Source organism: Balaenoptera physalus (assembly GCF_965194825.1).
Source record: "Balaenoptera physalus genome assembly, chromosome: 16".
NCBI classification, from domain to species: domain Eukaryota; kingdom Metazoa; phylum Chordata; class Mammalia; order Artiodactyla; family Balaenopteridae; genus Balaenoptera; species Balaenoptera physalus.
In genome coordinates, this window is record NC_138898.1 from 85,412,930 (window position 1) to 85,436,615 (window position 23,686).

Sequence of the window (23,686 nt, forward strand, 5' to 3'; positions counted from 1 at the left end):
ACTCCAGAGCCCACGAACCACAACTACTGAGCCTGCGCGCCTAGAGCCCGTACTCTGCAATAAGAGAAGCCACCGCAACGAAGAATAACCCCTGCTCACTGCAACTACAGAAAGCCTGTGCACAGCAATGAAGACCCAACGCGGCCAAAAATAAATAAGTAAATAAATATTAAAAAAAAAAAAAAAAAGCCGCAGCCAAGAAATGCAAAGACCTGGGGATGGCAGGAGAATGGGACAAAATCTTTCACGGTCAGGGACCATGAGGGGCAGATAGCGGGAGTAGGAAAAGACACAGAGCAGTGAGTTCGAGAGACAGGAGACCCCTCAGCCTCACCCCCAAAACACCACAGGACCAAACAGGCAGGCTCCTCCTCGCATGAGACCTTTTATTACAACAGCACGCTGAGGGCTCGGCCCACTGCCCTGCCACAGTCCCTGGGAGTAAGACTGGTCTTCCCTGGAGGACAGGACACGAGCTTTGTTGGGCTCCTCTCTTGGTCCAGGGGGAGCGCCTTTCCTTTCGGTGATGCCCTCTCCGAGGCCAGGTGATGCACGGAAGGCCTTCCTCTCTGGGGACGCCTAGGGTCATACAGTCCACTTCAGGCACCTGCAAGGCAGAGGAAGCCCAGGATGAGCAGAGGGTCCAGGAGGCTGTGGGGGGAGGAGGGGGAGGGTGTGGACCCGGGGGAGGCCCCTCTCACCTGGTCTCCTGGTGGGTGCCCAGGCAGCGCACAGTACAGTACCGGGCGCCGCAGCTGACACAGGTGTAGGGGGAGGGGAAGCCACAGACAGCACAGAAGGGGCGCTGGGGCCGGGATGGGGGTCCTGCGCAGGCCGTCAGGTAGTTGGGGCCCTCAGCCACACTCAGGTTCTGCAGAGACAAGGGGGCTGGCCCTGTGACCCCTCTGTCCCCTCCCAGAAACACCCGTCGGAGCCAAGGATCTCTGCAGGTGCATCCCTGCCCTGTGGGGTCCTCCCCAGCCAGCTCCTCTCACCTGCTCCTCCAGCAAGGCCTGAAAGTTTTTTCGGAAGCGAAGTTTAAAATGATCACCTCGAGTTTTCTTCTTTTTCTTTCCTAGAGGTCAAGAGCAATGAGTTACTTGGCACGTGCCAAGGAAGACACTGGTTCTTTGCTTCACCGTTCCGATCCCCCGTGTCCATTCGTTGCCCAGGTGCCCACCTGGGTTCTAAGCCGGCCTCTCTCTAACACCCTTCCCCGCCCCCCACTTCTCCAAGCCAAGCCTTCCTCCATCTCCACCCTCCCTACATCTAGAGCTTTGTGTCTGAGCTCAAGGGATCTCAGAGCTCATCGGCTCCAGCTTCTTTATCCTATTGATACATACAGGAAAGGAAACGGAAGCACAGAAAGGGAGAGCAGTTGACTCAAAGGAGCCAGAGGAGCTCCTGGATCACCCATCCCCCAGCCCGATGTCCTTACGCACCCTGACCCGGGCAGGCTCTTCCCTCTTCCTGCAGCCTTGTCTCCTGGCACCCGGCGCCCGCTCCCTCCTCCACCCGACTCACCAGTGTCTGCATCGTCATCAAACTGAGGCAGCCGCTTGCCGAGCTGGGGGAGCCCTGCGTGGGGGTCGTCCTGGAAGTTGTCATTCTCCAAGGCCTCGAGCTGCCTGTTGATGCGGCGTTGCCGGGCCGCCCGGTCCAGCACCCGCCGCTGTCCAGGGTCCTGGGAGCGAACTAGATGGGACGGGGCCAGAAGAGTTATGGGGTCAGAGAAGAGAGAAGCTGGGGCGGCCTTGGCTCTGAGCCGTGTGTGGAAGACGTCCAGGGGTTGGGGAGGCAGAGTTCTCTGATCTCATCCTAGTCCCCAAGCCCTTGGCCCCTGTATCTTCTCCCAATATATCACCCACTCTGGCTGCTTCCTTCCCAGCTACCTAAGACTGCCGTTTCAGTCACTCATGCCTGTTTTCTTTTCTTTTCTTTTTTTAAAATATTTACTTATTTACTTATTTATTTATTCAGCTGCGCTGGGTCCTAGTTGCGGCACGCAGGATCTTCGTTGTTGCATGTGGGATCTTTAGTTGTGGCATGCGGAATTCTTAGTTGCGGCATGTTAACTCTTAGTTGCGGCATGCAGGATCCAGTTCCCTGACCAGGGAATGAACCCGGGCCCCCTGAACTGGGAGCGTGGACTCTTAGCCACTGGACCACCAGGTAAGTCCCCATTCATGCCTGTTTTCTATCCTTTTGGCCCCAGCCTTTCTTCCCAATCCCAGACACAGCCAATGAAATGCCTCCTGGAGACCTCTCACTGCTGGCCGAAATCACACAACCACGCTGACGGAGACCACAGTACACTCGGGGCTTCCAGGCTCCACTGGGACCTTGATGCACTCAGCCTTTACACTCAGCAATCTCCTTTCCCACCTAAAAGGACATGAGCCACCATGGAGAGATGCTCATCCATCAGCCTACCCTCAATCGTAACTGCATGGGTACCCCCCGTCCCTCCATTCCAAGTGGGTGCACCCCCAAGTCCCACTGCTAAACCCAAACCCTTTACCTCTAGCTCAAGTCCTCCCCGCCTCTCGCATCTTCAACCCCTCCCACTCAACTGGTACTTTCCCCTCCACAGAAAAACCTGCTAAACTCTCACGTGTCTACCCAACTTCATACCTGCTCTGCTTTGAGAGTGCAGTCCATGGTAAGTTTTATTTCCTTACCTCCCATCCACTCCTAACCAACCCCCGGCAAACCAACTTCCATTTAACGGGAACCACTCACACTCAGGACACCAGTGACCATCTAGGGCCAAATCCAGTGTGTTTGCTTGAGCTCTCCATAGCCTGAGACTGTGTCTATATGTCACATTTTAGTAATTCTTGCAATATTTCACACGTTTTCATTATTATTATCTTTGTTATGGTGATCTGTGACCAGTGATCTTTGACGTTACTATTGTAATTGTTTTCGGGCATCGCAAATCGCGCCCATACAAGACTGCAAACTTGATTGATAAATGTGTGTGTGTTCCGACTGCTCTAGCAGTCAGCTGTCCCAAGTCGCTCTCCCTGTCCTCGGGCTTCCCGATTCCCTGAGACACAACAATATTGAAATTAGGCCAATTAATAACCTTACAGTGGCCTCTAAGTGTTCAAGTGAAAGGAAGAGCTACATGTCTCTCACTTTAAATCAAAAGCTAGAAATGATTATGCTTAGTGAGGAAGGCATGTCAGAAGCTGAGACAGGCCAAAAGCTAGGCCTCTTGCACCAAACAGTTAGCTAAGTTGTGAATGCAAAGAAAAAGTTCTTGAAGAAAATTAAAAGTGCTAGTTCAGTCAACACCTGAATGACAAGAAAGCAAAACAGCCTTACTGCTCATATGGAGAAAGATTTAGTGGTCTGGATAGAAGATCAAACCAGCCATAACATTCCCTTAATCCAAAGCCTAATAAAGAGCAAGGCCCTAACTCTCTTCAATTCTACAAGGGCTGAGAGAGGTGAGGAAGCAGCAGAAACAAAGTGTGAAACGAGCAGAGGTTGGTTCATGAGGTTTAAGGAAAGAAGCCAGGGACTTCCCTGGTGGCGCAGTGGTTAAGAATCCATCTGCCAATGCAGGGGACATGGGTTCGATCACTGGTCCGGGAAGATCCCACATGCCGCGGAGCAACTAAGCCCGTGCACCGCAACTACTGAGCTTGCGCTCTAGAGCCCGCAAGCCACAACTACTGAGCCTGCATGCCACAACTACTGAAGCCCGCGAGTCTAGAGCCCGTGCTCCGCAACAAGTGAAGCCACCTCAATGAGAAGCCTGCGCACCGCAACAAAGAGTAGCCCCCACTCGCTGCAACCAGAGAAAGCCCGCGCGCAGCAACGAAGACCCAACGCAGCCAAAAATAAATAAATAAATAAGTAAATTTATTTTTTTGAAAAAGGAAAGAAGCCGTCTCCATAACATAAAAGTGCAAGCTGAAGCAGCAAGTGCTGATGTAGAGGGACTTCACTGGTGTCCTGTGGCTAAGACTCCACACTCCCAATGCAGAGAGCCTGGGTTCAATCCCTGGCAAGGGAACTAGATCCCACATGCTGCAACTAAGAGTTCGCATGCCGCAACTAAAGACCCGGCACAGCCAAATAAATAAATAAATATATTTTTTAAAAGTGCTGTTGTAGAAGCTGCAGTAAGTTATTCAGAAGCTCAAACTAAGGGAATTCCCTGGTGGGCCAGTGGTTAGGACTGTGCGCTTTCACTGCTGTGGGCCCGGGTTCGATCCCTGACTGGGGAACTAAGATCCTGCAAGCTGCGCAGCACGGCCAAAAAAAAAAAAATCAGAGGATCTAGCTAAGATAATTAATGAAGGTGGCAACACTAAACCACAGACTTCCAATGTAGACAAAACTGCCTTCTATTAGAAGAAGAAGCCATCCAGGACTTTCATAGCTAGAGAGGAGAAGTCAATGCCTGGCTTCAAAGCTTCAAAGGATAGGATGACTCTCTTGTTAGGGGCTAAAGCAGCGAGCTGGTAACTTTAAGTTGAAGCCAACGCTCATTTACCTTTCTGAACATCCTAGGGCCCTTAAGAATTAGGCTAGACCTATCCTGCCTGTGCTCTATAAATGGAACAACAAAGCCCGGATGACAGCACATTTGTTTACAACACGGTTTACCGAATATTTGAAGCCCACTGTTGACACCTACTTCTCAGGAAAAAAAGATACTTTTCAAAATATTACTGCTCATTGACAATGCACCTGCTCACCCAAGAGCTCTAAGGGAGATGGACAACAAGATCAATGTTGTTTTCACGCCTGCTAACACAATATCCATTCTGCAGCCCGTGGATTAAGGAGTAATTTTGACTTTCAAGTCTTATTATTTAAGAAATATATTTCATAAGGCTATAGCTGCCATAGATAATGATTCCTCTGATGGAGCTGGGCAGAGTCAATTGAAAACCTTCTGGAAAGGATTCACCATTCTAGATGCCATGAAGAACATTTGTGATTCACGGGAAGAGGTCAAAATGTCAACATTAACAGGAGTTTGGAAGAAGTTGATTCCGACCCTCATGGATGACTTTGAGGGATTCAAGACTTCAGTGGAGGAAGTTAACTGCAGATGTGGTGGAAACAGCAAGAGAACTATAATTAGAAGGGGAGCCTGAAGATGTGACTGAATTGCTGAAATCTCACGATAAAACTCACGGATGAGGAGTTGCTTCTTCTGGATGAGCCAAGAAAGTGGTTTCTTGAGATAAAATCTACTCGTGGTGAAGATGTTGTGAAGACTGTTGAAACAACAACAAATGATTCACAGTATCACATAACAGGGAATTCCCTGGCAGTCCAGTGGTTAGGACTACGAGCTCCCACTGCAGTGGGCCAGGGTTTGATCCCTGGTTGAGGAACTAAGATTCTGCAAGCTGTGTGGGGACAGAAGGAAGGGAGGGAGGGAGGGAGGGTGGAGAAAGAAAGGGAAAGGAAAGGAAAGGAAAAAACAAAGACCTTTAAAAAATAGAATATTATATAACTTACTTGATAAAGCAGTGACAGGCTTGAGAGGATTAACTCCAATTTTGAAAGAAGTTCTACTCTGGGTAAAACGCTATCAAACAGCATTGCAGGCTACAGAGAAATCCTTCACGAAAGGAAGAGTCAATCAATGTGGCAAACGTCAGTGCTGTCTTACTTTAAGCAACTGCCACGGCCACCCCAGCCTTCAGTAACCATCACCCTGATCAGTCAGCAGCCATCCACATCGAGGCAAGACATTCCACCAGCAAAAAAGGTTACAACGCGCTGAAGACTCACACGATGGCTAGCATTTCTTAGCAATAAAGTATTTTTAAATTAAGGCATGTACATTTTGAAAAGACATAATGCTATTGCACACTTAACTGACTATAACGTAAAAACAAAAAAGATTTCTTTTTGGCCGCGCCGAGCAGCATGTGGAATCTTAGTTCCCCGACCAGGGATTGAACCCGTGCCCCCTGCAGTAGAAGCGTGGAGTCTTAACCACCAGATAGCCAGGGAAGTCCCGAAACATAATTTTTATATGCACTGGGAAATAAAAAAATTTGTGTGACTCACTTTATTGCGATATTCGCTTTATTGCAGTGGTTTAGAACCGAACCTGCATATCTCTGAGATCTGCCTGTACTAAGCTCTTTGCATAAATGGAATTCTTTAATCTTTACATCAACCTTATGAGATAGGTATCATTATCATCCCCAGTTTACTGGAGTTCAGAGGTTAAGAAACCTGTCCAAAGTTTACACAGCTAATAAGCACCTGGGTCAGAATTCATACCCAGAACTGCCCAGCATCAAAAAAGATCCTCTTGATCGCTGTACTATACTGCCTCCCTTCCAAGTACCAGGCGGTTCTGGGAATACAACCAGAGCTTACAGTCAGGTGGGGAATATAAATGATCAAATAAACAAGCCCAGTACAGGACAGTACATGCTAGGACAGGGAAGTACAAAGTACTACAAAGCACATGACAGAAACACATAACCGGGGCTTGGGGTAGTCAGGAAGATTTTCCAGAGGAAAGTAAGTCTAGGTTGAGGCCTGACTGATGAATAGAAGTTAGCCTGATTGGGATGGGGGTGGGGTGTCTTAGGCCTTGGTACCAGCATGAGAGAAGGCCTGGATGAAAGACTGCAGTGCCTTCAATAAATTTTTTAAAGTTCTGTATGGCTGGTATATAAAGTATGTGTGTGTGGTGGGGCGGGGGGAGGATGGGGATAGGAAGTCAGGCAGACCATTAAGAATCTTACCTTTAAGTATCTAAAGGAATTTGGCTTTGGGACTTCCCTGGTGGTCCACTGGATAAGACTCCGAGCTCCCAATGCAGGGAGCCCGAGTTCGATCCCTGGTCAGGGAACTAGATCCCACATGCATGCTGCAACTAAGAGTTCACATGCCACAACTAAGGGGCCCGCCGGCTGCAACTAAGACCCAGCGCAACCAAATAAATTTAAAAATTTAAAAAATAACAAAATAAAGGAATTTGGATTTGGGGATTTTATGGTGAGGGTGTTGGAGATCCAGTGAGGGGTTTAAAGATGACATGACTGGATTTATTACAAGTCAATCTGGCAGAGTGTTCTGACCCTCATCTCTTTTTATCTGGATTCCTCAACAGCTTCCTAACTGGCCTTCCAATCTCTGAACCTGCACTACACAATAGAGCAGCCACTAGTCACATGAGGCTACTGAAATTTAGATGTAGATTAATTAAGATGTAATTAATTAAGACACATAAAATTTTAAATTCAGTTTCTCAATCTTGCCACATTTCAAGTGCTCAATAGCCACATGTGGCTACCGGCTGCCATACTGAATAGTGCTGATTAAGAACATTTCCATCATCCCTGAAATTTCTACCGGACGGCGCAGCTCTAGTCGCTCCAATCCATCCTCCGCATTGAAGCTAAACTCCCTTTCTAAGAGATAAATTTGTCTGGGTCACTCCCCTGCCTTAAAAGCCCTTGATGGCTCTCCACCGCCCTCTCCAGAGAGTTCAAACTCTTCGGCAGCGTATACAATGCCTTTCAAGGATACCTTTTCCTAGCCCTCCAGCCTCTCTCCTCTGCAAGCCCCAGAACTGTGAACTTGGCTTCCTAAGCGATTTGCTTTTTCTTGCTCTCCTACCTTGGCACGTGCGGTTCCCGCTGCAGGGAAGGAGTCCCCACGCAACTGCACTGAGCTAAACTGTGACTTTCAGGACTCAATCCAAGCGTTTTCTTTCCCTCCAGTCCCCTCCTTCCCAGAAGCTGGGTTGGATGCCACTCCTCCCCGAGCCCAGGCACTCTGCATCCCTCTACCATAGCACGTATCACTCTGAAATGCAGTGGTAAGTCTGCGCGTCTGCCCAGCTCCCGGAAAGCCAGTTCTTGGGTGCTAAGGATCTTTTTTCTTTCTCCATCCCCAGGGCCCGGGTTGCAGCAGGCATGAATAAAACGTGAACGGATGGTTTGGGGGTCTGCCCCGACGTCAGGACCCGAGGCCCGGGGTAGGGATTTAAGACTAATAACTGGTTGAGGGAATCCTAGGCCAGGTTCGGTTTTAGAGGAGGATAGGGGGCCAACAGCCGAGGGCTCACATACCCGAAGTTTTCTTCTCCACCATTTTCAAAACACAGCCGCCAGATGAGCCTACTGCGCACGCGTTCTAAATCACGCGCTGTGGTAGGGGCAGGACGACTTCCTGTGGCGCGTGCCTCTACGCGTGCGCAGTGCAATCCACCGCTTTAACTGCGTAATGTTCCCTTAGAGACCAGAAAGCTTTCCGCCATATTTTATACGGGCAACACTACTTCCGACCTCGGTGTAGTTGTGTATTTTGCGGGACCCTCGAAATGGGTCATTTTAAAGAGGTGTTGCCAGTGATCTTTCAAGAAACGTCATTTTCCTTTGGTCCGTCTGAAGATACAATCATCACAAAGGCATCCCCTGGAGCTTCTCCCCTGGGCGGTGAAGATGATGGTCCGGAGTACCAAAGAACTTGGCCTGAGTGGGCAATCCCAGAGGTCCCCGGTGACCCTCTGCCAAAACCTCAACCCCCAGACCCCTTGGGGCCGCAGACTCCTCGGCCTTCTCCCTCCCTGCCGTCAAACCCGCTCCGCGCGTCCCCACCGCCTCTCTTTCTGGGTCTTCCGCCCGGCTGCTCGATGCAGGGCTGTAGCAAAGACCCGCCTCCGCATCCCGCCGGACCCGCAAGGGGTCACTTCCCCTCTCCGCGTTTCACTTTCCTCAAGTGTTAGGCTGGCTGTGGGCCGGGCTGGCTCTAAATGTCCTCGGCTCGGGATCGCCAGCCCTAGTCCCCGCCCCTCCCCCGCCTCCGGGCTGGGCGCCCCCTCCGCTCGTTCAGTTCTGCTCACCGCCCGGGACAATCCTCGCCTTGTCTAAGGCCCGGCATCTCGAGTTTTCTGTAACCTCCGGGTACGCTTTTTTTTCCCCCCAGGGCGGAGCCCCAACCCGGCTCCTCCTAGCTGCGGGCCGCACAGCAGCCCGCATCCTTTTTCCCAGAGCCCCTCTCCGGAGCTGGGGTCCAGGCGCACAGCCAGAGCCCGGTGCGGGCCTGTGTGCCGCTCGGCCAGCTCCCCGTCATGGCCTCGGGCCCGGGACTCCGGCTCCTGCTGCTACTGCTGCTACTGCTGTCGCCGCCTCCTGAGGCCTCGGCTTCAAATCGTCCCCGGGGCAGCGACCCTGTCAACCCAGGTGAGAACCCCGGGAGGGGCGAGTGGCGCCAGACTGACCCGGGGGAGAGGGTCGAGGCCGGCCTCTCCCACGCCCAGCGGGCTCCCTAGGGCCGAATCACACGGCCCCTCGCCCACTCCTCGCTCTGAACTGTTTCCACCCTCCGCATGGAAACTGACCCCGAATTTCTGGGTGTTACTCCCATCCCGCTTTCACTGGGGTCAGGTTTCCCTGGGTTGGAAGAGTTTAAGAGGGAATGCGGAAAGGAGGTGAGGAACAGGAGCAGAGTCAGAGGGAGGGGAAGGGGACCTGCGGTGAGTGGAGCGCGTGGGGCAGCTGGGCGAGTGGGTCCTGAGTGCCAATTCCTGGCTGGTGACAGAGAAGCTGCTGGTGATCACCGTGGCCACAGGCGAGACAGAAGGATACCGGCGTTTCCTGCGGTCAGCGGAGTTTTTCAATTACACTGTGCGGGTGAGGAGAGGAACACCCTCGTGGCCTCTAGAAGGGGTGGGGGTGGGGTCTAGCCTAGGAGTGGGCTGAGGGCTGGATGCCTGGGACCCCACGGTGAGCCTGGTCAGGGCGGTGGGACCACCTGGCCGCCTGAGCCCCTCCCTGGCATTCTGGGTCTCCTCCACAGACCCTTGGCCTGGGACAGGAGTGGCGAGGGGGCGATGTAGCCCGAACGGTTGGTGGAGGACAGAAGGTCAGGTGGCTAAAGAAGGAAATGGAGAAATATGCAGACAGGGAAGATATGGTCATCATGTTTGTGGACAGGTAAAGGGGCTGGGGCTGGGGAGAAAGAAGAGGGGTGGACAGAAAGAGGGGGTGAGGATACTGAGGTTCCTAGTGGCTGTGCTGCTCATCCTCCCCTTCCTCCCCCAGCTACGATGTGATTCTGGCTGGCAGCCCCTCGGAGCTGCTGAAGAAGTTTGTCCAGAGTGGCAGCCGCCTGCTCTTCTCTGCAGAGGGCTTCTGCTGGCCCGAGTGGGGGCTGGCGGAGCAGTACCCTGAGGTGGGCACGGGGAAGCGCTTCCTCAACTCTGGTGGTGAGTGGCAGAGTGTCCAAAAGTGGTGGGGCATGGAGTGTTCCAGGTGCCTGAGGGCTGGAGAGGGAGTGGGGACAGGTCCTGGGACCCTGGGAATCTTGGAGTCAGCACCTCCCCTCCCCCGACCCAGGATTCATTGGCTTCGCCCCCGCTATCCACCAAATCGTCCGCCAGTGGAAGTACAAAGATGACGATGACGATCAGCTGTTCTACACTCGGCTCTACCTGGACCCAGGACTGAGGGTAGGGAGGGGCAGAGGAGGGGTCCCGACTTGAAGCTCTGGAGGTGGCAGCCCTCTCAGGCTGAATGGGAGGGAAGGGGTAAAGAGGCTTCTTGAAAGACATAAAGAGAAAAGAGTGGGAAATGATGTCCCACCCCCTCTTTAATTAACTGCCCCATCTCATCCCATCCAGGAGAAACTCAGCCTTAATCTGGATCATAAATCGCAGATCTTTCAGAACCTCAACGGGGCTTTAGGTGAGGAAAAGGCAATCAGAAGGGGTGATGAGAGGCTGCTGGGGGTCCTGAATGTGGGAGGGGCTCCTGGTAGAACTGGGGTGATCTTCAACTCACCTCGATGTTAACTTCATCAAACGTCAGAATGGCTGATAGAGTTAGTTGCACTGTGCTAATAGTAACAGAAGCAGCAATGGTCGTACCTAATGTCTGTTTGACATACTATGTGGCCAGCTCTGGGCCAGGGTTTTACTTCTGTAATTTCATTTAACACAACAATTCTACAAAGGGCGGGTCTGTGGTTATCCACCTGTCTCAGATGGGGAAACTGCCTCTTTGAGGGGCCAGTGACTTGCCCAGGTCGCACAGGTAGTAAGTGGTGGGGTGCCCCAGGGTGGCAGCAGCCTGGTCAGTGCCCTCGGAGAGAGAAGGTATCCCGTCCCCGCCCCATGGGTCACAGTCCTTCATCCTCTAGAGAAGCTGGGCAGCCCCCGCCCCCCTATATTTAGAAGCACGTGCTGTTTGGCAGCTTTTGGGGAAAGGGAGTCTGAAGCCTGGCCTTTCTTCCCCAGATGAGGTGGTTTTAAAGTTTGGTCGGAATCGCGTGCGTATCCGGAATGTGGCCTATGACACACTTCCTGTTGTGGTCCATGGGAACGGCCCCACTAAGGTGCCCCAGTTGCTTATACCCTCAGCCCCAGCCCCAGTCAGTCCTGGCCGCACAGCCCCTGCCGCAGACCTCGCCCCAGCCCCCAGGTTCCTCCAGCCCTTCCAAGTAGTGAGTCCTCCCCAGCCCCAGAAGCACGGGTGCTGGGAGAGTTTCTCAGTGGCCACCGCTCCCCATCCTGCCCTGTCCCCTGCCTGTCTGCCCCACCTCCCTCACCTCTGGCCCTGGACTCGTTAGCCTCAGCCTCTCACCGTCTCTCCCAACAGCTCCAGCTGAATTACCTGGGAAACTACGTCCCCAATGGCTGGACTCCTGAGGGAGGCTGTGGGTTCTGCGACCAGGACCGGAGGCCACTCCCGGGGGGGCAGGTGAGGAGGGGGTGCCAGCGTGGGTGGGAGAGCGCTTGGAAGCAGGGGGTGCAGGGAGGGCATTCCAGGCAGCAGTGGGTGGGGGCAAAGCCCCTGGAGACCCCCAAACCTGCCAGGGCTGTGGAGGACAGACTGGCGGGCTTTCCTCTGAGCCCCATCACGTTGTATCTTCCAGACTCCCCCCCGGGTGCTTCTCGCAGTGTTTGTGGAACAACCTAGCCCGTTCCTGCCCCGCTTCCTCCAGAGGCTGCTGCTCCTGGACTATCCCCCCGACAGGGTCACCCTCTTTCTGCACAACAACGTGAGACACCCCGACTGACAGCCTCTCCCTCCCAAGGGACCCCGCCCCTGCCCTCATCAGAACTCCCACTCCCTATCCCAGACTCCTTCCTGCACCCTTCCGCTCACCTCCTTCCCCGCTCCTGTCCCTCAGGCACCATCTTTTCTGCCCTCTCAGTCTCCCCATCTCCCCCTTCTCCCCCCACCATCTCCAGGAGGTGTACCACGAGCCCCACATTGCTGACTCCTGGCCCCAGCTGCAGGACCACTTCTCAGCTGTGAAGCTGGTGGGGCCCGAGGAGGGCCTGACGCCAGGCGAGGCCAGGGACATGGCCATGTGAGTGAGCCTCGGGCGGGTGTTGCTCGGGGGGGGGGCGGTGAAAGCAGTGGGCGAGGGGCTGCCACCCACTGCACGCCCCCTTCCCTCTCCGTTCCCCATCCAGCCTCTCCTCGGCCTCCACAGTGGCGCACTCCCAGCCACTATGCGTGCTGTCCCTCCCCTGCCCCGCACAGATGGAAGAATCTGGGGGTCCTGGGGGAGGAGGCACACAGGCCTCGGCCTCCCCTTTCCCGCCCTCCCCTCCCCCCCCCCGTCTTTTTCTCCTTCCTGTCCTCCTGCTGGTGCTTCTACCCACTTTCCTCCTCTTCTCCTCAGCGGGTAGGGGGAGCTCCACCCACTCTACAGTCCCCTCTCCCCCCCACCTGCTCCCGTTTCAGCTCATCTGTCTGTTGGTCTGTCACCTCCAGGGACATTTGTCGGCAGGACCCCAAGTGTGAATTCTACTTCAGCCTGGACGCAGACGCGGTCATCAGCAACCCGCAGACCCTGCGCATCCTCATTGAAGAGAACAGGTCGCTCGCCTGGTTCAGCCAGAGGGCCCCCAAGTAGTCCCCAGGGAACCCCCAACTCCTCCCCTGGGCGCGGGGCACAACTCCGCCTGGCCCTCACCTCTGCTCGTCCACAGGAAGGTGATAGCGCCCATGCTGTCCCGCCACGGGAAGCTGTGGTCCAATTTCTGGGGAGCCCTGAGCCCCGATGAGTACTACGCGCGCTCCGAGGACTACGTGGAGCTGGTGCAGCGGAAGCGAGTGTGCGTCCTGCAGCCCCTCCCCTCCCCCGAGCTGGGCCCTCGGAGACCCCTGCATCCTGCCCCAAAGCCCCAGTCTCGGGGCTCCAGTGGCCACCCATAAGACGTGCTGGGGGTTGTGGGCAGGGACTGACCGTGTAGGGGGGCATGAGAGGGTTGCGACCAGCAGGGCTTGACGGGGGAAGCCAGTGGGACCTAGCAGCTCACAGCCCTCGAGGGAAGGGGCTCCTGGGAGGAACAGGGCAGGATTGTGGGGGTCGCCCACCTAGCTGACCCCGGTGTGGGTGCCTCCAGGGGCGTGTGGAATGTGCCCTACATATCCCAGGCCTATGTGATCCGCGGGGAGACCCTGAGGACGGAGCTGCCCCAGAGGGAGGTGTTCTCGGGCAGTGACACTGACCCAGACATGGCCTTCTGCAAGAGCCTGCGGGATAAGGTGAGTGGGCCTGGGGCTCGAGGCGGGGCAAGGCGCTTGCTCCCTGTCACCCTTCTCACACCCTCCCCCCACGCCAGGGCATCTTTCTCCACCTCAGCAATCAGCACGAATTTGGGCGCCTCCTGGCCACTTCCCGGTATGACACAGACCACCTGCACCCTGACCTCTGGCAGATCTTCGACAACCCCCTGGTGAGTAGGCGGCCCCTCGCTCAGAAGGTAGTTTCCCCTCCTTCCGTAAAGGAGGATGCCCCAGACCCACCGCACACGCATGCGCGCTGTGCAGGCTCTCCTGTTGCCTGGGGAGGGGGCTTCCTGGGTGGGAGCAGATGGAATGAAGAGGGCCCGGGTCAAGGTGCGCCTCCCCCCACCCCCAGGACTGGAAGGAGCAGTACATTCACGAGAACTACAGCCGCGCCCTGGAAGGGGAGGGGTTCGTGGAACAGGTGAGCCCCACGCAGGACCCCGACCCGTCACACGGCCATCACCCCCTGGGCCCACTGCCTGGATTAGTGGTGCCTCAGGGTTTTCTGCTCAGGCAAGATGAGGGCAAAGGCTGAGCAGATAGGCCTGCCGCCCCCATCCTGGCATTAATCAGGGTGGTCCTCTCTTGTCTGTTGGGTATATTGGTGTATGGGTGAAATGATACTTTTTAAGACGAGTTTGAAAACCACTATCCCAGAACCCGGGGCTCCAGGACCCCCGTGCCGTTTGCGCCATGTTTTCAGCACTGCTCCCACCTTCTCTGGCCCGGCGCCTCCTGACCCGTCCCCACACTCAGATCCCCGTTCCTGCAGATTCTCTCATCTCCTGGCTTCCCTTTCTGCTCCCTGCTTTCTCTCCCTTCCTTTGGCCGCCTGTCCGCTCCCCGAGCATGACCCGGCCCTGCTGTTCTTGCCCTGCCCCGTCCGTCCTCAGCCCTGCCCGGACGTGTACTGGTTCCCTCTGCTGTCTGAGCAAATGTGTGATGAGCTGGTGGAGGAAATGGAGCACTACGGCCAGTGGTCAGGAGGCCGGCATGAGGTGAGGGGCTGGGGCAGGGGAGCAGGGGGGATCCCAGGAGGAGGGAGGTGAAATTTCCCTGATTGAGGGAAAATGGAATCCAGAGAGTGGGAGCAAGGAGGGGTCCCCAAGGGGGAGGGGCCCACAGGAGGCACAACTGTATTCATTCATTCATCCATTCGTTCAAGAAATACTTACGGGGTGGGTCCTAGACGCCAGCCCCTGACCCGGGTGGTGCAGGTTGAGCTCTGCCCTCCTGGGTCTCACCTGCTGTCAGTAGCAGCAGCAACCCAGCTTCTAAAGGCTGTGATGGGCAGCCCAGGTGCTGCAGGAGTCTCCGGAGGGACCCTTGACCCAGACGTGGTGGGACCGAGGGGCTTCACAGGAGAGGTGACATCTTAGCTGACACTTAGAGGACAGGAGGAGTGAGTCAAGCTAAGAAGTGGTCGAGACTTCCAGACGGAGGGAATACAGGCTTTAAGGCCTGGGAGCAAGAGGAGGGGGAGGCTGGCACTGCCCTATCGGCTCAGTGCCCACTGCCCACAGGACTCAAGGCTGGCTGGAGGCTACGAGAACGTGCCCACCGTGGACATCCACATGAAGCAGGTGGGCTATGAGGACCAGTGGCTGCAGCTGCTGAGGACGTACGTGGGGCCCATGACCGAGAGCCTGTTCCCAGGCTACCACACCAAGGTGGGCCGCTGCACTCGCCACCCCCGCTCCTCCCCCTTCCCACACCCCGTCCCGGTGGGACGTCTCCACACGATGCCTTTTTGGCCCCCGTGGTGTTTGGGGCCCCATAAAATGAGATCCTACAGGAGGGCAGCCCTGGGGGAGGCAGCCCGCAGGTACCAGTGAGAACCCCTCCCCCTCCCCGGACCTGAGGGCCATCCCTCCAGCCTCTCCTCCCGTGTCCCCACAGACCCGGGCGGTGATGAACTTTGTGGTCCGCTACCGGCCAGATGAGCAGCCCTCTCTGCGGCCACATCACGACTCATCCACCTTCACCCTCAATGTCGCCCTCAACCACAAGGGCCTGGATTATGAGGTGAGCCCCTACTGCCCTCCGCTTCAGGGCGCCCCCAGGGCCCTTCCCCACACGCAGGACCCTGTGTCCTGCCCCCTTACAATCCCTACACACACCCCTCAGTCACCTCCCTCCCTCTGGTCTGCCTTCTTTATATTTCTCAGTGACTTCGTGGGTATCCTCTTCTGGACCCCTTCCGGGCTGGCAGCCTCACCCTTTCTCCTGGGTCTCCCATCTGCTGATGCCCAAACCTCCTGTGTCCTGCCTCCCTGATTCCCCGTGTCAGGCTCTCCCTGCTCTCAGCCCGCCGCCCAGTCCCCACTTCCGCTCACCCTGCACTCCTGCCCCTTCTCGTCTTCCCAGGGAGGTGGCTGCCGCTTCCTGCGCTACGACTGCGTGGTGTCGTCCCCCCGGAAGGGCTGGGGGCTCCTGCACCCTGGCCGCCTCACCCACTACCACGAGGGGCTGCCCACCACTCGGGGCACTCGCTACATCATGGTGTCCTTTGTCGACCCCTGACGCTGCACCACTCTGCCCAAGCTTCCCTGCCATTGTGCCTTCTTGTGCCCCCCTCCTCGGAGGGGGTCTGTCCGGCTCCTCGCCTCCTGGGTGTACGTTCCGTGTGCCTGGGACTGAATGTGTCGCCTCACTCCCCACCACACGGCCCTCAGGAAGCTCAGGGAGCCCCCTTGCTCCACCCCTCAGCCCCCAAGGGTTCCCGGGGAGAGGGATTCTGGGTGTTCACCACGTGATAAATTATTGTTTTTCAGTCTCCCTCTCAATAAAAGAGGATTTGTAATTCTCGAGTCCATTTATTCTTTCATCTACCTGTGGACCCCATATCTCTCCCGCCACCCAGTGTAGAGGGGAGACCCGGGGTTTTCCAGAGGAAAAGAACAGAGAAGAAGAAAAGGCGGAAACATGATTTTAGAGCAGAGTGGGAGCCTGGAAGCTTCCCTGGCTCCCATGTCTAACTCCCGTCATTGCCAGAGCTGGGGGAGGACGTGAGGAGGGCCAGACCGAAAGAAGGACTTCCCTTGTTGGGCTGAGGTGAGAACCCCCCATCCCCACCCCCGCAAAGCCCGCAAGCTCTCCTCCCTGATTCTCTCCTCACCTGACAGCATCTTCTCCAGTGCATGAAGTGTGGGGTGGCACAGCCCTAAGCTGGGCTCCAGGGACATTGCTGGTGAAGTAAGTCCCCCTGGGGGCATGTGTTCTTTGAGGGAAGACAGGCTGGAACCTTACTGTGGCTTCTTGCATCTAAGCTGTTAGTTAGGTGGAATCAGGAGAGGGGAATCCTGAGGGTCAGCCCAGGAAAGCTTCCTGGAAGAGGGGGGATGGGAAGCAGCCTTGAAAAAGACAAGACCAGGACTTTTTTTTTTTTTTTACTGAGACTTCTGGTGGTCCAGTGGTTAGGACTCCTGGCTTGCACTGCAGGGACCATGGGTTCCATCCCTGGTGAGGGAACTAAGATCCCACAAGGCAAGGTGCAGCCAAAAAAAACCAAAAACAAGTGACATTCCCTGACCTGGAAAAAGTGCTGGCTCTGCAGGCCTCTGGTCAATGTTAAACAGGGCCACGGTCACAGTGAGGACTGGCCCCAGCCCACTGGAAGGTGTGCCAACAGACCAGTGGGTTCTCTCTTGGAGGGGTTCCCTAATCCTTAGCCTTTCCCATAAAACCCTTCCCTCTGGAGGTCTCCCCCCAGAGGCCTAAGCTACTCCTTAGGGAATATATCCTCCTGCAGGTCACCTACCGTTCAGGGGCCAGGCCCGGGTGACAGATGGGGAGTCCTGCTCTTCAGGGTACACACACATGGCAACCCCTGCTGACCCAGACCTCTCCCAGCCCTGCTCCTCACAGGGAGCCAGTCCTGACCTCCACAAAGTCAAACGCCTTCCTCACCCCCAGGCTCCAAGCCACAGCCCTGGTCTTTCCTTTTGGTCCTACTGGTCACAGCCCTGTGAGCCCAAATAGTGGTTAACCCTTCCATGCCAGGGTTCACAATGCTCCAATGTGCAGGTCAGCAGCGGGGGCGGAAGCGAGGGCAGAATCCAGGCCCGGGGTCAGGACCAGTGGGTTGGGTCAAAGAAGGTACGCTTCACAGCCATGGTGGCCCCTGGGTGACTCCCCTCTGCGTCCTCCTCCAGCCACCTCTTCCGGGGCCTCCAAGTGTTTGCCGTCCTGCAATGGGTCTTCCCCTTTTGGGGGCTCACTGAGTCCCTGAAGACCTGAGGAACCCTGCGCCTGGCACTCTGCTTCCCCATTCCAGCACGGGAGGGAGGGAGGCAGGGCAGGGGTCTGTGGGGTGGGGTTCTTCAACGAGGGAGAAAGGTGTAGATTGGACAGGTGGGCCTGAAACCATGGAACAGGGAAGGGGGCAAACGGGGGACCTGGGACTCGAACCTCCGGATCCTGAGTCCCCACAACCCCCCACGCACCACCACCACCTCCCGCCCAGGTGTGCCTGGCTGCCTTGCTCCTTGTATTCCTGGGCCGGGCCTGGATCCTAGCGGTCCTCGACCTGGTCTGGCTCCATGGAGATAGAAACACACCTGGGGCAGGAGGCCACTGCTCTGCCTGCGTCCGCAACCGGGCCATTCGCAGACATATCCGTGACCACCTCCCCATCTCGGCGAGGCACTCGGGAACGGTGCACTGGCTGGGAGCAGGGCTTCAGAATGGACTCTCGGGACCTTCACCCCCGAAGTCCAATGTCAGCTCCCCAGTAGGGTGTGCACCCTCTGTCCCCCAGCTGGTTAAAACCGCAGATCCGGATCCCTCCTAGAACTACCTCTTTGGCTTCCACCCTCACGGGGTTCTGGTCAGTGGGGCCTGCAGCAACTTCTGCACAGAGGCCACTGGCTTCTCCCACCTCTTCCCTCACCTCCAGCCCCACCTGCTCACGCTGCCCTGTTGGTTCCAGCTCCCTGTCTTCTGGGACTACATCATGTGTGCTGGTGAGGAGAGCGCTGGGTCTCAGGAGCCCCAGTCCCTGCTGTCACCTCCTACCTGCCCTCCTCCCGCATGCGGGCACTTGGTCCCAGCTCTACTTACTTCCCCAGAGCCCTGCGCCCTCTTTTCTGGAAGAATCAGGCTTCAGGTCCCCCGGCCTCCGCCCTCTCTCGCAGGATCTGTGTCCTGGGACAAGGCCAGCGCCTCCTATCTCTTGTCCCGGCCCCGGGGGGCCTCCTGGGAGTGGGAGGGGCCCCTGGAGGCGGGGGAGGCAAAGCCCGGAGCGCTGAGCTTTCGAATCCGGAATCAGAAGAGATTTGTCACGTTGGCGCTGGAAGAGGGCAGCGCTGCCGGGGAGGAGCGCAGCGCGCCCCGGGCGGGGTCCGGAGTCAGTTGCCCCCCGCTCCCCCAGGACCTCCCTGGTGCCAGTCTTCTCTTTCGGGGAGAACTAGCTCATCCAGCAGTTTCCGAACCCGCCGGGCTCATGGGTGCGAAGGACACAGGAAGCGCTGCAGCCACTGCTGAGAGTGGCCCTGCCGCTGTTCCACGGCCCCCGGGGGCCTCCTCCTGCCCTTCCGCACGCCCATCCACACCGTCGGCGAGCCCCGGCCTCTACCCGCTCCGCTATCCGGCCCGCCCGCCTGCTCCTCCCGGGCTGAAGGCCCCTGCACCCTCCCCGCGCCGGGAGGTGAAGGACCCCCGGTTGGGGCCTGACATCCTGGACTCCGGCCACGCCCCCAGGCTGCCTTCGGCAACCGCGCCAGCCCTGAACTCTGTCCCAGATAATCGCGGCGAGCGAGAAGGTGACCTGCGGGCGGCTGCTAGCGACCACCCCTCTGGCCTCCTGTTCCGCCCACAGTGGGGGCCCCGATGCCGGCGCAGCGAACCCCGCGGCCCAGCCGGGCGCAGGTGGACGCGCAGCACGAGGTCTACTTGGAGCGGCTCAAGCAGCTGTTGAAAGAGCACAAGGCGCGCTCTGGCGTCCCCGCCGACGGGCACCTCCCCCCACCTAGACGCGCCGCCGGCCCCCACTGGTGCCCTCGGTGACTGTGGGTGGGCACTGAAATTAAAGGTGGGTACAGACCTGCAGTGTGTGTGTGTTTGTACTTGGCTGGGGAAGTCCGCGCGCCTGGCCGGGCCTCGGAGGGGACCAGACACTCCCGGAGACCCGCAGACACACCCGGGGCGCGCGTCCAGGATCTGCCGGCCGCACTCGAGATCAAAGAGTCTCGGCGGGGACCCAGTCGGTGGGCTCTCCGGCTTCTTCTGCGACCGCTCCCCACAACGATTCCTAATGCACGCGGGGGTGGACCTCCATCGCACGGCCCCTACCCCGCCTCCCAGCCCCGCCCAGCGGCCAGCCCAGACCTACCGTCTGGAGTTCAAAGATCAGTGTGTGAAGACCTGTGGCGCTCCGGATCCCAAGGTCTCCCCATCCACACAGCCCTCTACAAGCAACCCCGGGAGGCCCCAGGGGCGTGGCCACTCAGATGAGAAAGGCTACCCCGGCTCGTACCGAAATCTTCACCGTTTGTCCTCCGGGTCCTGGAGCCCTGCTGGCAGAAGGGGAGCGAGTGGGAGTCTCCACAGCCCCGCCGCCCTCGCGCAGTATGAAAACCCTGAAGAAGCAGCGGCTAGAAGTACTGAGCGCCTACTGCTACCTGCTCACTTTCCTCTTCACGGGTGAGTGGTGCCCGGGGTCCACTGGGGAAGGAGGCAAGGGGGAGGGTGGGGGGAGAAAGGCTGGAGCCCCACCTGCCAGGATGTCCGAGGGCCAAGGGAGGGGGGAGGAGCCAGAGGTCCAGCTGGGAGATGGCCAGTGATCTCATTGGTGAGGGTGGAGGGGAGGAGCCACTGGAGTTTCAAAAGCTAGTTCATTTTTCTTTCTCACCTTTCCCCCAGGCCCCTTCTGTTCCCTTCTCCTGCTCTTCCTCCTCTTCACGTCGCTCTGGTATTTCTCTGTTCTCTACTTGGTACGGTTCTTCCTGGACCGGGACACACACCCCGCCCCCCAGGTGAGGACTAAACAAGTAGTGAGAGGTGATAAATGGTGCCTCCAGGAATTCTCCCACCCTCATCTGTCTGCCCAAGGAGGAAGGCGTTCTGAGTGGATGAGGACCTGGACTGTTTGGAAGCACCTAAGGGATTATTTTCCCATTAAGGCAACAGGTGACCCTCCAAGGAGATGCTCTGCTTCCTCCCTTTCCCTCTATGTACCCCACCTACTCACCCCTCCCTATGCTGGAGTCTGAGCCCCCCAGCTGCCTAAGTTCAGGCAATGGGGGAGGGGTGGGATGGTGTACCAGAGGGGGCCCCTTGTGCCCTTGACCCCATCGTAGGACCTTGAACTCTAACCCTAAGTTAAGTCTGTTGGTGTGGAGGGAATTCTGTTCAGCTGGTATCCTCCTGTCTATGCTTTCTTCCTCATCCTGCCCACTGCCCCCCAAACTGGTGAAAACAATAGAGCTGCCCCCTGACCGGAACTACCTGCTGGTCGCTCACCCACATGGGATCATGGCCATGGGAATCCTCTGTAACTTCTCCAGTGAGAGCTCCGGCTTCTCCCAGCAGTTCCCCAGGCTCCGGTCCTTGACGGCCATGCTGAATGGCCTCTTCCATTTCCCAGCCTACCGAGACTACCTTCTGTCCTTTGGTGAGTCTTGAGCTGAGGGGAGGAGGCAGCCACCCCCCACCCACCCCCCCACAGTGGCCCCCACCCACCATTCAGCCCAGGGACCTGGCTTGAACATTGGCCAGGCTCACAGTGGGCGTCAGTGAATGGCTTTGGAGCAAGCGTCCTGCATCCTCGCCGGGAGAGGTGCTGTAAGGCACACTGACATGGGCACAGGGGTAGGGGAGCTTGGAAGGAAAGGGATGGGGGGCTCACCCTTCCTAGGCTAAAGGGTGAGGTAAGGGACTAGGGAGCCAAGGACGGGGTAGTGACTGTTCCCACACCTCCTCGTGCCTGCAGGAGGATGTTCCGTGAACCGCCAGAGCCTGGATTTTATTCTGTCGCAGCCTCAGGTCGGGCAGGCTGTGGTCGTCCTGGTTAGGGGGTCCACGAGTCCCTGTATGCCATCCGAGGGGAGCACTGCCTCACTGTCCAGAATCGGAAAGGCTTTGTCCGCCTGGCACTGAGGCACGGGTGAGTGGGTGCCCAGGGGTGCTGCCTTGAATGCTCAGAAGTCACAGTGTGTCTGGGGGTCTACACCCTCTGTCCCTATACACCCAGACCCCTGTAGGTGGGCCTGTGTATCCCCAGAGCTTACACTGTGACCACACCTAGAGGGCGCTCTTGCCCCTTGAGTGTTTCCTCTGTGCCAAGCACAGGTGCCAGTTCCCCAGGCTTCCTCCCAGGCGGAGAGAGACAGGATCACAGTGCAAGCCACAGGACCCCGGGGCTCAGACGCCCTTGGTTCAAATTCTTTTATGACACCCTCTCAAAGGCAAGTCCTTGCACGCTTCCTTACTTGTGAAATATGGTTAATACCTACCTGGCCACCATGTTGCAGTTGTAGACTGTATGAGAAGATGTATATAGGAAGGCCCAATACACAGTCTTTCCTCAAGAAATGTAAATCCCTCTTTCAGATCTCTTTTGTAGCCACTGTCATTTGCTTCAAATGGCCTGGGGAAGTGGAATCATGCGAGGGAGGAATTTGGGGCACTCCTTGAGACACTGATCTGACCACCCGTCTTCTCTCTTGCCGCCCCTTCCCAGTGCTTTTCTGGTGCCCATGTAATCCTTTGGGGAGAATGATATCTTCAGAGTTAAGGCTTTTGCCCCAGACTCGTGGCAGCATCTGTGCTAGAAGATGCTGGGCTTCAAGAAGCTCCTGGGCTTTTCTCCTTGCCTCTTCTGGGGCTGTGGTCTCTTCTCAGCCAACTCCTGGGGCCTGGTGCCCTTCTCCAGGCCCATGACCACTGCGGGTGAGTGCCCATCTCCAGGGAAGGAGGCTGCCATCAGCTTCATGAGCAGCGCCTCACCTGTGTCTCCCCTCTCCCCTCAGTGGGCTGCCCCGTCCCAGTGTCCCAGTGTCACCGGCCCACCGAGGAGCAGGTTGACCACTCTCACATGCTCTACATGAAGGCTCTGGAGCAACTGTTTGATGAGAACAAGGAAAGCTGCGGTGTCCCAGCTTCCACTCGCCCCACCTTCATCTAGCCCCAGCCTTAGCCCTCCCCCCGCACCCACCAGCCCCACCAGCCCCTGATCCCAGTGCCCTGAGACCCCCACCTACTGCCATGCTACTGCGCCAATAAAAGGTAGTTCTCTCGCACCACTACTTCGTAGAATCGGATGCCTGCCATCGGATTCTCAGCTCCACGAGCAACTGACCGTGGCCTTATCCAAGTCACTTAAGCTTTTCAAACCTCAGTTTCCTCCTTATAACACGGGGCTACCTACTTCAGAGTTGCAGGGTTTCTAATTTTTATTGAAATACAACACAGAGAAGTGCACAGATCACAAGGGCACGGCTTGATTTTTCTTCCACTGAACATACACGGGGTTGTCCTGGGAAGTGAATGAGATGTACTCAGGCTCGTGGGACAGCTGCACTGCGTCCTTGGGTGTGGATTGAGGAGAACTGTCAGCCATCATCTTCCCACCCATCTCTACCCTTGGATTTCTCTGCTGGGTGGGTGCCCACTCACCCAGGATGGAGCCAGGAGGAAACATCTGGAAGCCTTTTCAGAGAAAGAAGAGAGGGGTCAGCACTGGGATGGGCTGGGCTGGGGACGAGCCTTTTGAATGGGTAGAGGAGTCGACCCAGCAGGCTGGAGGAGGTTAGGGTCGGTTAGAGAATAATTACAGCTGTTTCGGAAGCTCCAGCCCCAGACAGTGAGAATCCCACTGGGTCAGACTTCAGCCCTGTGCCCGGGGCTATCCCCACTCACCCGCCACCCATGTAGCCCCTAATGTGGGCTCTTCTACAGACCTATTTCTGGTCATTCTTCCAGAGCTCCAGCCCCAGTGGGTCCTCCCCTACTGCTAGTCTCTGCAGCCCTGAAAAGCCAACCCATCTGTAGACAAAACATAGCATCTGCGTATCCAAGGAGCTTAGTATCCTGCACTGCCCGCTGCCACCAGACGTTATCATTCCCCGGTAACATGCTAGGGATGCCAGAATCACCTTCACCTCCTGTCTTCTTCTAAGTGCTTCTTAGCTTCTTCTCTTACTCCAGGCTCCCAT

At 56.8% G+C, this 23,686-nt stretch overlaps 4 protein-coding genes across 4 annotated transcripts; 3 read left to right on the plus strand and 1 right to left on the minus strand.

The window, feature by feature from the left end:
* Nucleotides 1-361: 361 nt before the first annotated feature.
* ZNHIT1 (zinc finger HIT-type containing 1) lies at nucleotides 362-8,245 on the minus strand. The gene is made up of 5 exons (XM_082431950.1): nucleotides 8,076-8,245; nucleotides 1,525-1,695; nucleotides 996-1,075; nucleotides 702-871; nucleotides 362-607 (listed from the first exon to the last, which is right to left on the minus strand). The coding sequence occupies exons 1-5, from the start codon at nucleotides 8,095-8,097 to the stop codon at nucleotides 586-588; spliced, it is 465 nt and encodes a 154-aa protein (XP_082288076.1). The 5' UTR covers nucleotides 8,098-8,245; the 3' UTR covers nucleotides 362-585.
* Nucleotides 8,246-8,718: 473 nt separating this feature from the next.
* On the plus strand, nucleotides 8,719-16,335 carry PLOD3 (procollagen-lysine,2-oxoglutarate 5-dioxygenase 3). Its single transcript, XM_082431940.1, has 19 exons — nucleotides 8,719-9,188; nucleotides 9,547-9,638; nucleotides 9,805-9,941; nucleotides 10,050-10,213; nucleotides 10,344-10,456; nucleotides 10,628-10,691; nucleotides 11,243-11,340; nucleotides 11,604-11,705; nucleotides 11,881-12,006; nucleotides 12,200-12,321; nucleotides 12,732-12,836; nucleotides 12,950-13,075; nucleotides 13,367-13,508; nucleotides 13,586-13,699; nucleotides 13,885-13,953; nucleotides 14,426-14,530; nucleotides 15,056-15,202; nucleotides 15,432-15,557; nucleotides 15,900-16,335. The coding sequence occupies exons 1-19, from the start codon at nucleotides 9,077-9,079 to the stop codon at nucleotides 16,053-16,055; spliced, it is 2,220 nt and encodes a 739-aa protein (XP_082288066.1). The 5' UTR covers nucleotides 8,719-9,076; the 3' UTR covers nucleotides 16,056-16,335.
* A 643-nt stretch (nucleotides 16,336-16,978) lies between these two features.
* On the plus strand, nucleotides 16,979-19,785 carry LOC309644904 (putative diacylglycerol O-acyltransferase 2-like protein DGAT2L7P; the record flags this gene model as incomplete). Its single annotated transcript, XM_082429167.1, is given in 7 exon segments — nucleotides 16,979-16,994; nucleotides 17,957-18,321; nucleotides 18,325-18,907; nucleotides 18,909-18,940; nucleotides 18,944-19,044; nucleotides 19,046-19,089; nucleotides 19,351-19,785. Coding segments are annotated over 7 exon segments (1,329 nt in total). The 3' UTR covers nucleotides 19,539-19,785.
* Nucleotides 19,786-19,872: 87 nt separating this feature from the next.
* On the plus strand, nucleotides 19,873-23,642 carry MOGAT3 (monoacylglycerol O-acyltransferase 3). Its single transcript, XM_082431947.1, is given in 9 exon segments — nucleotides 19,873-20,174; nucleotides 20,394-20,660; nucleotides 20,956-21,144; nucleotides 21,463-21,540; nucleotides 21,543-21,636; nucleotides 22,213-22,231; nucleotides 22,235-22,300; nucleotides 22,304-22,421; nucleotides 22,502-23,642. Coding segments are annotated over 9 exon segments (1,179 nt in total). The 5' UTR covers nucleotides 19,873-19,981; the 3' UTR covers nucleotides 22,657-23,642.
* Nucleotides 23,643-23,686: the final 44 nt, after the last annotated feature.